At 44.8% G+C, this 15,541-nt stretch overlaps 1 protein-coding gene across 3 annotated transcripts in view; it reads left to right on the top strand.

Moving 5' to 3' along the window:
• The window catches only part of klhl13 (kelch-like family member 13), a 297,520-nt gene extending 282,766 nt beyond the window's left edge, over positions 1-14,754 (top strand). For all 3 annotated transcript variants that reach the window (XM_068047852.1, XM_068047851.1, XM_068047853.1), the window contains 2 exons: positions 9,025-9,138; positions 13,456-14,754. In XM_068047852.1, coding sequence (XP_067903953.1) covers positions 9,025-9,138; positions 13,456-13,943 — 602 coding nt within the window. In that variant the 3' untranslated portion in view covers positions 13,944-14,754. The remainder of the gene's footprint in view (positions 1-9,024; positions 9,139-13,455) is intronic.
• The last annotated feature ends 787 nt before the right edge of the window (positions 14,755-15,541 follow it).

Below are 15,541 nucleotides of genomic sequence, written 5' to 3'. Positions count from 1 at the left end.
GCACTGTCTTTTCTACCAAACAAGGTCCAGCAGCTATGAAATTTTCAACCTTCCAAAAAATGAATCCATTTCCACAATTTGAATATGAATCCTCAAAAAATTTAATAAAATGGAAGCACCTTCATAACGCCTCCATCCTTGGAGGAATGAAACACCATTTTTAAATGCATTTGATTAAAAAGTATGGAAGAATAGAAGATGAAAAAGAATTAGAACACATTTACACACTCATTCTCATTCACTCTTTACCTATAGCTAATACAGTGCTGCTTTGTACCATCTTTGCGCTCAGTTAACTCAAAGCAGATTTAAATCCTAGACAAAGCATCCGCAATTACATTGTGTTGCCCCACAATGTGGATAATCTTTAAGTGGTAAGGTTGCAGTAGTAAACTCCATCGGAATAGTCTGGCATTCTGGTTTTTGAATTTTTCCACAAAGGCAAGGTGGTTGTGATCAGTATATACCAGTGTCTCTCTGTGGCAGACATATACTTCAAAATGTTTAAGAGCTAGTAATAAGCCCAGGGTTTCATTTTCCACTGTTGAATATTTCTTTTGGTGTCGATTTAGCTTTTTGGAAAAGTATCCCACTGGCTTTTCTATGCCTGGTTCATCGCCTTGTAACAGGACTGAATCGACCCCCAGGTCACTAGCATCAATTGCTACCTTGTAGGCCTTAGTGAAATTTGTGGCAGTTAACACTGGTTCATTAATCAAAATGGCTTTCAGCCTCTCAAAAGATGTTTGGCATTCCCCTGACCATACTACCTTGGTTTTCTTATTTTGCAGCAAATCTGCCAGTGGAGCAGCTATGGTACAAAAATTTGGTACAAACTTGCAGTGGAAACCACACAGAAAACTTTATAATTTCTCGCTTAGTCTTAGGGGTAGGGAACTCCATCAATGCTTGTACTTTTGCTGTTCTTGGCAACACTTGTCCTTGCCCTACTATATGCCCGAGGTAGGTTACCCTCACTTTTGCAAATTCACTATTGGCAAGGTTTATCACTAAATCAGCCGATTGTAATTTCCTAAACAGAGCTTCTAGTTGTTCCAAGTGGTACTGTTCTTTGGGCCTCCTTATCTCGAGAGACAATGGATACGCGCCTGGAGGTGGTCAGTGGTTTGTGAAGCAGCGCCTGGAGTGGCTATAAAGGCCAATTCTGGAGTGACAGGCTCTTCCACAGGTGCTGCAGAGAAATTTGTTTGTCGGGGCTGTTGCACAGTTGGCTCTCCCCTTGCGCCTCTGTCTTTTTTCCTGCCAATTACTAAGTCTCTTCGACTCGCCACAATTTAGCCCTGTCTTTATGGCTGCCCGCCAGCTCTGGCGAATGCTGGCAGCTGACTCCCACGACTTGTGAACAATGTCACACGATTTCATGTCGCGTTTGCAGACGTCTTTATAGCGGAGACATGGACGGCCGGTGGGTCTGATACCAGTGGCGAGCTCGCTGTACAATGTGTCTTTGGGGATCCTGCCATCTTCCATGCGGCTCACATGGCCAAGCCATCTCAAGCGCCGCTGACTCAGTAGTGTGTATAAGCTGGGGGTGTTGGCCGCTTCAAGGACTTCTGTGTTGGAGATATAGTCCTGCCACCTGATGCCAAGTATTCTCCGAAGGCAGCGAAGATGGAATGAATTGAGACGTCGCTCTTGGCTGGCATACGTTGTCCAGGCCTCGCTGCCGTAGAGCAAGGTACTGAGGACACAGGCCTGATACACTCGGACTTTTGTGTTCCGTGTCAGTGCGCCATTTTCCCACACTCTCTTGGCCAGTCTGGACATAGCAGTGGAAGCCTTACCCATGCGCTTGTTGATTTCTGCATCTAGAGACAGGTTACTGGTGATAGTTGAGCCTAGGTAGGTGAACTCTTGAACCACTTCCAGAGCGTGGTCGCCAATATTGATGGATGGAGCATTTCTGACGTCCTGCCCCATGATGTTCGTTTTCTTGAGGCTGATGGTTAGGCCAAATTCATTGCAGGCAGACGCAAACCTGTCGATGAGACTCTGCAGGCACTCTTCAGTGTGAGATGTTAAAGCAGCATCGTCAGCAAAGAGGAGTTCGCTGATGAGGACTTTCCGTACTTTAGACTTCGCTCTTAGACGGGCAAGGTTGAACAACCTGCCCCCTGATCTTGTGTGGAGGAAGATTCCTTCTTCAGAGGATTTGAACGCATGTGAAAGCAGCAGGGAGAAGAAAATCCCAAAAAGTGTGGGTGCGAGAACACAGCCCTGTTTCACACCACTCAGGATAGGAAAGGGCTCTGATGAGGGACTGTATACCAGCACATCATCAAGGTAAACCACACAGTTGGGAACACTGGTTACCACTTGTTCGTTGGTCTTTGAAAAGTGACTGGGGCATTTTTTAGGCCGAATGGCATCAGTCAGCATTGGAAAAGACCATCTGGTGTGTCAAAGGCCGATATTTCTCTAGCTCGGGATGTAAAGGAACTTGCCAGTATTTCTTTAACAAATCTATTTTTGTCAGAAACGTGGCACTGCCCACTCTGTCAATAGTCTTCCAAGCGAGGAATTGGGTAAGAGGCTGCCTTTCAGACTGCATTAACCTTTCTGTTGTCTATGCAGAATCTCGTTGAGCCATCAGGTTTAGCCAGTAACACGACTGGGGAACTCAGCTGCTTTAACTGGGTTCGATTAGGTGGTTTTTCAGCATGTATTGGATTTCTGTTTTTACTTGGGCCTGTTTCTCTGGACTTATGCTGTTTTATAGGAAAGGATTCCCCTCCATCCACATCATGCACGGCTAAGGTTGTACCTCCTGGTTTGCCCCTACAGACCCCTTTAAATGCGGTGATTAGCCTTGTTAATTCTTCATTTTTCTGCATCTAAATATGAAAACATAGTGTCCAATCTCCCTAACAATTCAGTATTAGTTAACCGGATAGTAGGAGTTCAATTTGAGAATTGCCTAGGCCTCCTTCTGCCTCAACCTCATTATCCCTGTCATCCTTCACTGTCCCTACTACCTAACATACCTGTGCTTGCTTATCCTCCTCCCAGCGATGATATTGTTTTAACATATTGAAATGCCACAGCTGATTCTTTTTCCGGCGATCTGGGGTAAAGGCCTGCTACCCAACCCGAACCCGACGGGATCTGACATGTGTCTGGTTCGGGTCGGTCGCTCTTCCAGGTTCGGCCTTCGGGCTCGGGCTGGGTCCTAGTTGGACACATACAGCAAAAATTGCATTTTGCTCCGTTGGTAAGTGTTGAAAGTAAAAAACCTACCTGAGCTGGGAGTCCGGGACATCAAGGAGGGAAACTGAGTCTGCGCAGTGAGCGTCTCTATGATGTCATCACGCTCATGCTGCAGCTTTCTGCAGATTAGGAGGCGCAAGGTAGGTAAAGGGAACATTCTGGTGATTGGGTCGGGCTCGGGTCGGGTCGAGCGCGGGAGAAAATGGAGGGACTCTGGCCGTGTCGGACTCGGGTCCAGTGTGGTTCTGTCGGGTTCGGGTCGGGGTTTTTTCGTGACCTAAGCAGGCCTTTAATCTGGGGTGTCAATCAAATAATTTACCAATTCTTTTGACCACTTTATATGGACCATGAACTGTGCTTTCAGCAGTTCACCCTTTAAAGGCAGTAATACTATCACCTCTTCACCTGGTTGAAATGTTCGAGTCTTGGCATGCTTGTTTGCCCATTCCTTCATGGTTGTTTGGGAAGCTTTCAGGTGTTCCTGAGCCACTTTGCAGGCTCTCATGAGCCTCTCCCAGAGCACAGATACATAATCTAATCTAGATTCGTCCCTCTGTTCTAAAAACCTTTCTTTAATTAGTTTTAGAGGACCTCTTATCTCAGGTCCATAAACTAATGCAAAAGGACTACAACCGGTAGACTCATTCGGTGAATCCCTAGTGGCAAACAAAAGAAATTCTAGTCCTTTATCCCAATCATGGGATATTCATGACAGTATGCCCTGATCATCATTTTGAGGGTCTGATGGCACCGTTCTAGAGCCCATGTGTCTGTGGCTGGTATACTGAAGACTTTAACGGTGTTATACGCAAATTGCTCATAACTTAATGAAAAATTTTAGACATAAAATTGGAACCTTGATCCGTCCAAATCTCAATCGGTAATCCATATCTAGTGAAGAACTGGATTAACTTCACTACCACTACCTTAGCAGAAATTGTTCTCAAGGGAATGGCCTCTGGGAACAGAGTAGTCATATCCATAATGAGCATATATTGATGTCCCATTCTTATTTTTGGTAAGTGTCCTATGCAGTTTACCAACATCCTACTGAATGGTTCTCCAAAAATTGGTATGGGAATTAGAGGTGATGGTTTTATGGTAGGTTGCAGTTTTCCCACAATCTGGCATGTGTGGCATGTTTTACAAAACTGTACTACGTCCTTGGAAAGACCTGGCCAGTAAAAATATCGACTTAGATGTGATGGGATCTTCTGGATCTCCACATACCCGCCATCGGAATTTCATGGGTTATCCTTAATATTTCCTGGTGATACTTGGGCGGTACTGCTATCTGGTGAACTACTGTCCAGTCTTCATCCAGAGGTCTGTGAAGAGGTGTCCACTTCCTCATCAGAATCACATTTTTAATATAGTGGCCTTCTGGAACTTCCTTTGCCTCAGCTTCCGTTAGAGTTGATTGTGCCACTTTATGTAACTCTGGATCGACTTGCTGAGCCTTGAGCAGAGAAGACTTGTTGAATATTTCCTTTGGATTATCCAAATTCCCAAAGAAAGTTTCAGATATTCAGCTATCTGTCTGTGGTGCCAATTTTACCTCCAAAAATGGAACTTGTTTAGCCATTGCTCGGGTCATTGCACATGAAGGAAAAATTTCTGGAACCTTTTCCTGTAACTTCTGTCTCTTTGACTTCGCTTGGTCTTTCCGTGACTGCTGGAGAAGCTACTTCCTTTGCTGCGGCCAAATCATTCCCCAGGAGTAGGTCAACTCCATCTATAGGCAAACAATGGACAACCCCTACCCTTACCGTTCCAGGCATGAAGTCACTCTCCAGGTACACCCGATACAAAGTTACAGGTATAAACTCCCCGCTGATACCATTCACTAAAATCTTGGCATTCAATGCGCTCTCTGGTGGAAAAGTTATGCCTTTCCCCAGCAAAAGAGTTTGTGTGGCTCCTATATCCCTAAGTATAACTATAGGTTTACCTGTCTCACTTGAGGGATAAGGAGTTACTTTTCCTTTTGACAAGAATTCCCTACAACTCTTAGGTATCTTGTTCACGTCCCCCGTACTCACAGGGGTTTTTATACTTGGCCTTACAGCTGCAGTCAAAGCTACAGCCTGATCTGTCGTACTCTCGGTCAGGGCCCCTTTCTCTGCATTGGCCTTGTGCACCTCGGTGAGTCCCATGGGTGTACCCTGCAACTTCAGCATTCTGCACGAAGGTGTCCCACCTTGTGGCAATGGAAACACTTCGGATTTCAGATCTCGCTTCCACCCTCAGCACCTTCCTTTCTGGCCTGAGGAGTAGATTCTGGGGCATTCCCAGCTGTCCCTTCTTGTCCCCGGCTACTTGCCTTCCTTTCACCCTCCCACCTTCTATCCTTCTCGGGTTTGTGGCGATGACAGACAAAGGGTTTGGTCCTGTAAATAATCATCAGTAATCTCAGCTGCCTGTTTGGCTGTTGAAACCTTCTGGTTCTCTACATGGGTTCTTACCAACGGAGGAAGTGAATTTTTAAATTCTTCAGGAGAACTATTTCCCTACGGTTCTCATACGTGGTCTCTACCTTTAATGCCTGCATCCAATGATTAAAGTTAATTTGCTTTACCCTCTCAAATTCAATACAAGTCTGTCCAGGCTGTTTCCGGAGGTTCCAAAATTTCTGCTGGTAAACTTCAGGGACTAACTCATAAGAAGCGAGAATAGCCTTTTTTGCCATCTCATAATGTCCAGAAGCCTCCTCAGAAAGCATGGCATAAACCTCATGAGCTCTGCCCATTAACCTGCTTTGCATAAGCAGTGTCCAGTTTTCCTTCGGCCACTTCATCAGGCTGGCTATCCTTTCAGAAGAAATGAAAAATGCCTCCATGCCCCTTTCCGCAAACTTCGGGAGGGCTTGCACATATTTAAACAGTTCTTCACTGAGTGCTGGGCTGGAGTCAGATCTTCCCTTGTCAGAATTTTTCTTGGAGTCAAGGCCACTCTTTTGTCTAAATTCCAGCATTTTTAATTTGAATTCCCTTCTCTTTCTCTTTCCAGCTCAAGTTTTTTTCATTTCCAATTGCAACTGAATCCTAGCTAATTCAACTGAACTACCATCTGGAACGCCTTTCTCTTCTTCCAATTTCAACTGCTGTGCTATTACTTCCATTATGTTTGCTTTCTTAGCTGCTGGTTTTAACTCTAACTCCAATTTTGCTGCTAATTCTATTAGCTTAACCTTGGTTAAGTTTTTCAAATCACTCAGTGATAGGTCCTGCTTCTCCAGAAAGGTCGTAGCAACTGACAAAGGCATTCCGGTAGTGTAAATTTTACTCAAATGCACAAGAAACCTATTTTCCTTTTCCCTTTTTGAATTATTATTACCCCACTTACAATTGCACGTCGTCAGCTTTGGGTTATCCCGCACAGAGCTCCCAATTATATGTTGCAACTGAGATGGAAGGAGTGCACTGTCTTTTCGACAAAACCAAGTCCAGCATCTTCAGAAATCTTCATCCTTCCAAAAAATGAATCAATTTCCACAATTTAAATGTGAATCCTCAAAAAAAAAATGTTTAAAAAGAAACATCTGCATAACAAGTAGCACAATATCATTTTCACAGACTAATTATTAAGCTGTCTTAAGAACAGTAGGACACTATAAATTATTTTCCCTTCACACATTGTAACCTGTGGTCGTAGAAACCTAGTGGCATTGATCTTTGAAAACTACCAATCTATGTAGCGTTCTAAATTTGTAAAATTTCCTCTTTCCTGCATTTAACAGTAAATCTTAATGGAACTTAATTTGGGCTTCTTAAAATACAGGGTCCTTGTTGACTTGTGGAAACAGCTGCTTCAGTTAATTGCTAATAGCTGGCAATCAATTCAAAATGGCTTGTTATTGCTTTCTTCACTTCTGTCTGCCTCCCTCCATCTCTCCCACTTCTCATGCGCCTCTTTTCCCCCTCCCGCCCCTCTCTCTTCCCCCCCTCCCTCCCCTCTCTCTTCCCCCCTCCCGCCCCTCTCTCTTCCCCCCTCCCGCCCCTCTCTCTTGCCCCCTCCCGCCCCTCTCTCTTCCCCCCCCCTCCCGCCCCTCTCTCTTCCCCCTCCTCCCGCTCCTCTCTCTTCCCCCCCCCGCCCCTCTCTCTTCCCCCCCCCGCCCCTCTCTCTTCCCCCCCCGCCCCTCTCTCTTCCCCCCCCCGCCCCTCTCTCTTCCCCCCCACTCCCGCCCCTCTCTCTTGCCCCCCCCACCCCTCTCTCTTCCCCCCCCTCCCGCCCCTCTCTCTTCCCCCCGCCCCTCTCTCTTCCCCCCCCCCCGCCCCTCTCTCTTCCCCCCCCCTCCCGCCCCTCTCTCTTCCCCCCTCCCGCCCCTCTCTCTTCCCCCCTCACGCCCCTCTCTCTCCCCCCCCTCACGCCCCTCTCTCTTCCCCCTCACGCCCCTCTCTCTTCCCCCCCCCACCGCCCCTCTCTCTTCCCCCCCACTCCCGCCCCTCTCTCTTGCCCCCCCCACCCCTCTCTCTTGCCCCCCCTCCCGCCCCTCTCTCTTCCCCCCCCTCCCGCCCCTCTCTCTTCCCCCCCCTCCCGCCCCTCTCTCTTCCCCCCTCCCGCCCCTCTCTCTTCCCCCCTCCCGCCCCTCTCTCTTCCCCCCTCACGCCCCTCTCTCTCCCCCCCTCACGCCCCTCTCTCTTCCCCCCTCACGCCCCTCTCTCCCCCCCTTCCACCCCTCTCTCTTTCCCCTCCCGCCCCCCTCTCTTCCCCCCTCCCGCCCTTCTCTCTTACCCCCTCCCGCCCCTCTCCCCCTCTCTCTTCCCCCCTCCCGCCCCTCTCTCTTCCCCCCTCCCGCCCCTCTCTCTTCCCCCCCCCGCCTCACTCTCCGCTCCCGCCCCTCACTCTCCCCTCCCGCCCCTCACTGCCCCTCTGTTGCTCGCTCCCTTCCTCCCTCCTCGTCCCTGTTCCTCCCACCCTCATGCTCCTCTCCCTCCCTCTTCGCTCCTCTCCCTCCCTCCCTTCTCGCTCCTCTCCCTCCCTCCCTCATCGCTCCTCTCCCTCCCTCGCTCCTCTCCCTCCCTCCCTTCTCGCCCCCTCCCTCCCTCCATCCTCTCTTCCCCCTTCCTCCCCCCCTCTCGCTTCCTCGCCCCCCCTTTCTTCGCCCCCCCCCCCTCCTCAGCCCCACTTAAACCCACCAAGTTCTGTATTACTTTGGGTGTTTAGAAGAAAACATGTAGCATACTGAATTTATTGGATCAAATATTAGATGGAATCCTCCACCAGTGAACATTTTTCCATAAGTTTTTTTCCGAGTTGTTTGACAAATATTCGTCTAACAGTAAGATCTAAAAAAAAACTAAATTGAGCAAAGCATACATCTATGTTCTGGCCTGTTAGGGGCTACCATATTATTAGAATTTCAGACGAGCATGCTAAATGTTTGAACATTTGTATCTCACTTTGTAATTTCAAGGCCCAGGTGTAATAAAGGATCAAATGTGCACAAGGTGAAACAACCGTAGCTGTAATCGATGTGAATGGCTGTAGTGTAACGTGCCCTCATAGCCTCGAGAAATACATAATTGATGTAGGAACCAATACCAATCCTCAGTGCATGCAATACAGTTTTCTTTTGTGAAGATTAATGGGCACATATATCACTGTAATATTAGTATTGATATTAATGGTAAGGTATTTCTGTATAATCATTAGTTTGTGGAAACTAAGAATAGCTCCTTAATTAGTCCTAATAATGGCACAGCAGTGCTCAGTGAACCTTTACAATGAATAGTTCTTCCCATGTTCGGTAGCATTTAATGTATTTCATAATCATTTCTCATTTCTTTACAACAGCCACTGTGGAGTGCTACAATCCAAGAACCAATGAGTGGAACTATGTGGCTAAAATGAATGAACCTCACTACGGACATGCTGGAACTGTTTACGGCGGGTTTATGTACATTTCAGGTAATTCTTGGCTCCAGCTACCATTTGAACAGTGTTCCAGTAAATTCAGCTCAAAGCCTTTGAAGCAAAACATAATCATAAATCTTGAATGTTTTTAAGTTTCTATAAACTACACCATTATTGAACACGAGCTTCGAATGTAACCTGTCCTTTGCTTTTTTTATAGTAGTTCATTGGGAAGTGGCCATTGCTGGCTAGGCCAGCATTTATTGCCCACCCCTAATTGCCCTTGAGAAGGTGGTGGTGAACTGAGTTCTGTTGAAAGGTCGCAGATCTGAAATGTTAACTGTGTTTCTCTCTCCACAGATGTGGCCAAACCTGCTGAGTGTTTCCAGCACTTTGTTTTTATTTCAGATTTCCAGCATCTGCAATATTTTGCTTTTATCACAGTTTAAGTACACTGGCTAGGTTTGGGCCATTTAGTATTTCAAAAAAGGTTTTGATTCAGTGGATAAATACATGAATCTATTATCCTTTTTCAATGACTGCCACTTTTAGCTAGCATGTACTGTTTGTATTAAAGGGCATTGTCACCTAGTAAACTGTCTTGCAGAATATAGTATTTCCATAGGTTGGCATAAGGAATCTCAGTGTAATGTGTAATATCATTGTACTTTCCACTGGAACTTTATCTTTCAGTGAAAAACAAAGCAGGCAGGGCTTGCATTTTAAAAGTTTGCATGACACCAGATGCAGAATTTGCAATTTGAAAGGAAGAATGAGGAGAGGCAATATAAACACATGGTCTACTTTTAAAGGCAGCACAGGAACTGAGACACCTGGGTGGTGGGGGAAGTTTGCATACACAAATCTTTGAAGGTGGCAGGACAAGTTGAGAGAGCTTTAAGAACGTATACTTGGCATTATTAATAGAGGCATGGAGTACAAAAACAAGGAGATCATGCTAAACCTTTTTCAAACACTGGCTAGACCTGAGTTGGAGTATTGTGGCCAGTGCTGGGCACCGAACTTTAGGAAGGAAGTTGAGGCCTTGTAGAGGGTGTAGATTTACTAGAATGATACCAGGGATGTGGGACTTCAGTAACATGGATAGACTAGAGAAGCTGGGGTTGTTCTCCTTAGAGCATAGCAAGTTAAGAGGAGATATGATAGAGGTGTTCAAAATCATGAAGGATTTTGATAGAGCAAATATGGAGAAACTGTTTCCAGTTAAGGATGGCCAGTAACCAGATGACAGTTTTAAGGTAATTGACAAAAGAACCAGAGAGGAGACTGTTTTTGTACAAGAAGTTGTTCTGGAATGTGCTGTCTGGCAGGATGGTGGAAGTAGATGCTGTAATAACTTTTAAAAGAGAATTGAATGAAGACTTGAAAGGAAAGTTTTTGCAATGCTTTGGAGAAAGAGAAAGGAATGGAACAAATTGGATAGCTCTTTCAAAGAGATGGCAGAGGCATGATGGGCTGAATGACCTCCTTTGTGCTTTATGATTGTTTGGCTTGCAGTCAGTGAGCTAATATGTTAGATTTTAAGCAGGTTGTTACTGGTTATTCTAAAGACATACCATGATTGAAGCTCCCTCTTCTCCTAGCACAGCAATATGAGAACAGTTTTCTCAAGCCTGATCTCTTCGACCTCTTACTAGCAATATTAAATAAAAACAAGAAATGCTGGAATCACTCAGCAGGTCTGGCAGCATCTGTGGAAAGAGAAGCAGAGTTAACGTTTCGGGTCAGTGACCCTTCTTCGGAACTAGCAATATTAGTTGCACTGTCAGTTAGCACTAGGTGATTTTCTCTGTCCTGATCAGCTTCTACGCAAGTGCTGTTAGTTTCTAAACTCCTTGATGTGCCAGCCAGGTAGAAACCTGTTTGCACAGTTTGGCTCCTGCTTGGCAGGGACTTTAACTGTTCTATTCAGGAAAGAGCTCTGCACATGCCTTGGACACACCTACTCAGAGCCGTCTTCCAAGTTATAAATTCAAATGCTTGCAGAGTAGGGAGAGAAGATTCCAGATTCAAGTCCCACTCCAGAACTTGAGCACAAAAATTAAGGTCGACACACCAGTGCAGTACTGAGGAGTGCTGCATTGTTGGAGGCCCACCTCTCAGGTGGTTGTAGAAGATCCTAAGCACTATTTCGATAAAGAGCAGGGGAGCTCTCTCTCTGGTGTCCTGGCCAATATTTGTCCCTCAATCAGCATCACAAGAGAAGCAGATTATCTGATCGTTATCACATTGCTTCTTGATATTTTCCAACGTTCCTTCTTTTGTGTTTTCAGCAAATTTCATGTTCTTGATGTGGCCAAGTCCAAATTGTGTATATACAGGGAACAAAAGTGACCCAGCACCGCCCCTGAGTCACATCACTTTCCCAACTGAGCAGCACCCATTAATCCTGACCTTTTGTTTCCTGTACATTGTCCACCTTTCTATCCCTGCTGTTGTACTTCCTTTTATACCAAACGCACAAATGTATCTAACAAACATTTTGTGAGGCAGTTTATCGAATGCCTCTGAACATCTATAGACATCACATCTACTGCATTCCTTTACCTATCCAGTCACTTCTTCACAAAAAACTACACAGGTTATCCTGCGTTAACCCATACATGGCTAAATGCTCATTCACTTTATTCAAACTATAGATTCTAAGGCCTCCATGTTAACCCCCCACAACGGACAGGTGCAGAAGGGCAGTGGTTTAAATCATCAAATTAGTATAGTGCAGTTAATTTTAATTGCTGTTGTGAAGTCAGGAAATTCAGCAGTGAAAGGGTGGTGGGAGCTACCAGCTCCCACAATATAAGTGCCTTTTCCAGCATTCCTTTTGGGAGAGGAGGAGCAGGAGTGCCACCCCAATTGTGGCCTCTCTCTCTCTGGCTCCAATCAACAACCTTCTCTCCACCGCGACGCCTACTCGGCCATCCCCCGCCGCCGCGACGCCTTCTCGGCCCTCCTTTCCCCCCCGACTCAATGTCTGATCAGCCTTGCCACCCCCCCCCCTCCCCCCGCCACAATGGCTGTCCTTTCCTGGTCCCAATTGTCTACACCCGTGTCCTGGCCAACATGTATCTCTCAACCAAGGTTTCTGAAACAGATTATCTGGTCATTATCACATTGCTGTTCATAGGAGCTTGCTCTGCGCAAATTGTCTGCTGCATTTCCTAGATTACAACAGTGACTATACTTCGAAAGTACTCCTTTCGCTGTGAAGTGCTTTGGGTTGTGAAAGGTGCTATATAAATGCAAGTCTTTCTTTTGTTCCTTCTTTCCCACTTTGATCACATGCATTATCTTTATTCCAGTCTATCTTCAGATAGCTAAATTCACTCAATATTGTTGTTGGTAAGTCCCTTTGAATTGTCTCCAAATAACCACCTCTATTTCAACTCCACTTTTTGGTGGCCTGTAAGTCACAGTGAGAATTGAACTATTTCCATTCTTATGAATTAAGATATATCCATATGGATAGAATCCTTTACAAATAATGCTACCCACATCTTTTTTTAACTTCCCTATATCTTCTGCAAATGTCACAACCTGTACCATCCTTACTTGAGCCATATCTCTGTTATTGCTATTGTGTTATGTTCCTCCTTAATCATAACCTCAGTGTTTTTATTTCAAATGGAGTAATACCAGCACTAAAGGAGGGATGTGAGGGGAATTTTAGCTGAGCATACTGTTACTCAAGTATTCTGCAGCGCAATTTCAGGGTCAGGTCTTCTGTTTGTAAGTTGAGCCCTCAGATCATAAGAATTAGTATAATGGATAAAAGGGCTAAATTATGAGGGCACTTTGCATAGATTAAGTTTATAATCCCTTGAATGTTGAAGGTTATGGTTTGATCAGATTCAGGTGTTTAAGGCGATTAAAGGATTTGATAGAGTAGACAAAGAGACACATTTCCTCTGTGGGGGAGTCCAGAGCGAAGGGGCAGAATAAAATTAGAACTAAGCCATTCAGAGGTGATGTCAGGAAGCACCCCTTCACATGAAGGGTAGTGGAAATCTGGAAAACTCTCCTCTAAAAGCTGTTAAGGCTGGAGATCAATTGAAAATTTTAAAACTGAGATTGATAGGTTTTTGTTCAGCAAGGGTGTTAAGGGTTACAGAAGCAAGGCAGGTAAGTGGAGTTAAGATACAGATCAGTCATGATCTAATCGAATGGCAGAACAGACTTGAGAGGCTGAATGGCCTGCTCTTGTTCCTACGGGCCATATTCTTAAATGGGTGCAGACTTTCTACTCCTAATGGTAAAGGAACTTAACTCATTGCCACTTTTGTTTTCTTGGATAAAATAAACTTTACAAAACCAACTTTTCCTAACTGGTCTGGATTTCTTCTTGTTCCATAGGTGGAATTACACATGATACCTTCCAGAAAGAACTCATGTGCTTTGACCCCGACACAGACAAATGGACTCAGAAAGCTCCAATGACCACTGTTCGGGGCCTCCATTGCATGTGCACCGTTGGAGATCGACTTTACGTCATCGGAGGGAACCACTTCAGAGGAACGAGCGATTATGATGATGTCTTGAGCTGTGAATTCTACACGCCTGCCCTGGACCACTGGACCCCAATCGCAGCCATGTTGCGTGGGCAGAGTGATGTAGGCGTGGCAGTCTTTGAAAACAAAATCTACGTGGTTGGCGGGTATTCTTGGAATAACCGCTGCATGGTGGAGATAGTTCAGAAATACGACCCAGAGAAAGACGAATGGCAGAAAGTCTTTGATCTCCCCGAGTCACTGGGAGGAATCCGAGCATGCACTCTTACAGTCTTTCCACCAGACGAAAATACTGGGTCACCTTCCCGAGAATCGCCTCTCTCTGCCCCTTAGAGAAAGAACATGACCACTCTAACTTCAGCTCTTACAAAGAACTCATTTGCACAGCATCATAATTAATATCAAAGATTTTCTGCCTATTTTGCTCGGTAGTAACTATTGTAGGCAGTGACACGAATATAATTACAGAAACAGTGGATCGAGTTATTTGTGCAGTACTGTTGACATCGGTTGTCTGCCTGTTACAAGAGAGACATAATATATATATGTCCAAGATTGAACTCTGTCTGAAAAAGTTTAGCAATTTTACTGTTATACAGTGTGTTTTTTTTTTGGACAGTGCAGTGCTGAGGCTCTCTCACTATGATTCATTTAAAACAGTTCATTAACTAACCTATGGGTGCATCTTCATTACCACGGGCTTCAAGATTTCAAAAATAGTTTAATACAGTACATATAGATGTTGGAAAACAGTCTATCACATGGCTGTTTTACATTAAAATCTTGACCCAAGTTAATCAGTTGTCCCACCTATTTGAAATTACAGGACACATTTGTCTTTTGATATCTTAAGTTAAATGCAGCGCTGATGGTTTGGATTCCAGTACGCAGTATTTGTGCTAACATCATTTCACTTCTGCTGAATTCAAAGAGCTGATCAGTTTAATTTTGTCCTGGTCAGTTTTAGCCTTCTCCTTTGTTTGTTGTACAGGTCACTACTGTGCTGCATCTCTCCTCTGCACATCTTGGTTGATGAGATTATTTAGCACACCATGTGGCGACAGTAGGAGCGTTGCTGCAGCTCAGTGAACGTGAACTATGGCACTCAACATTTTTTTGTTCAATAAAGGTTTAACTGAAATCACCAGGCCTACATAATTCCTAACTTGCATTCTTCCCAAAACATGCTTGATGCAAATTACAAAATCTACTTACTTTTATCTATTGGCAGTTTTTTGCCTTTAAGCTGATTAATGGAATTTAACTTTAATTTGTTTTTGAAGGACTAATCTGAAAGAATAAACAGAAAATGTCAGAGCTGACACAGCAGGGCAGACAATAGCTGTAAAGAAAAAGGATCGTGCTAATGTTTAGACTGTAGATCCTTCATAAAAGCTTTGTCTTTGTTTTATTTCAACCTGAGAGACTTCAGGTATCTTCTGCTCGCAATATTATGCGTGGTACCACGTGTTCCCCTGACATTCTGCTGTTCAAAGGAAGCTAATATTTGTGCTTTTGTTTTCAATGAAAATACTTTTCCTGACCCTTCCCTTCTTCATTTTGTCTAACTACGCTAAATCAAGTCAGCCCAGAATCAGATGTAAACAAGCCCCAACTCATAGTTCCCAGTGATGCACCTGCTAAGAATCAGTTGATCCAATTTGTTTTCTGCTTGAGAAATGCTGGAGAAGCTTTTTAAGCCCATTATAAAAGGTTTTATAACACCAATTTTCTAACTTGGGGTCCTCCTACTGTTCGTTGAGGAGAGACCAGGGCATTTGCAAGTTTATCAGACTTCTGTCAGTCTATAATCAGCTTTCTGCTTTTCTTTCCTATTTGACTTAATAGAACAGTTCTATCTGTTGTCATTGATAGGATAGGAGGTGTGTCAGTGTTTAAAGGGAATCTACAGGAGTGTGTCAGTATTTGCA

Source organism: Heterodontus francisci, chromosome 15 (assembly GCF_036365525.1).
Source record: "Heterodontus francisci isolate sHetFra1 chromosome 15, sHetFra1.hap1, whole genome shotgun sequence".
Lineage (NCBI taxonomy): Eukaryota > Metazoa > Chordata > Chondrichthyes > Heterodontiformes > Heterodontidae > Heterodontus > Heterodontus francisci.
Note: the sequence above shows the minus strand (reverse complement) of the source record. Positions and strands in the feature narration are given on the sequence as shown.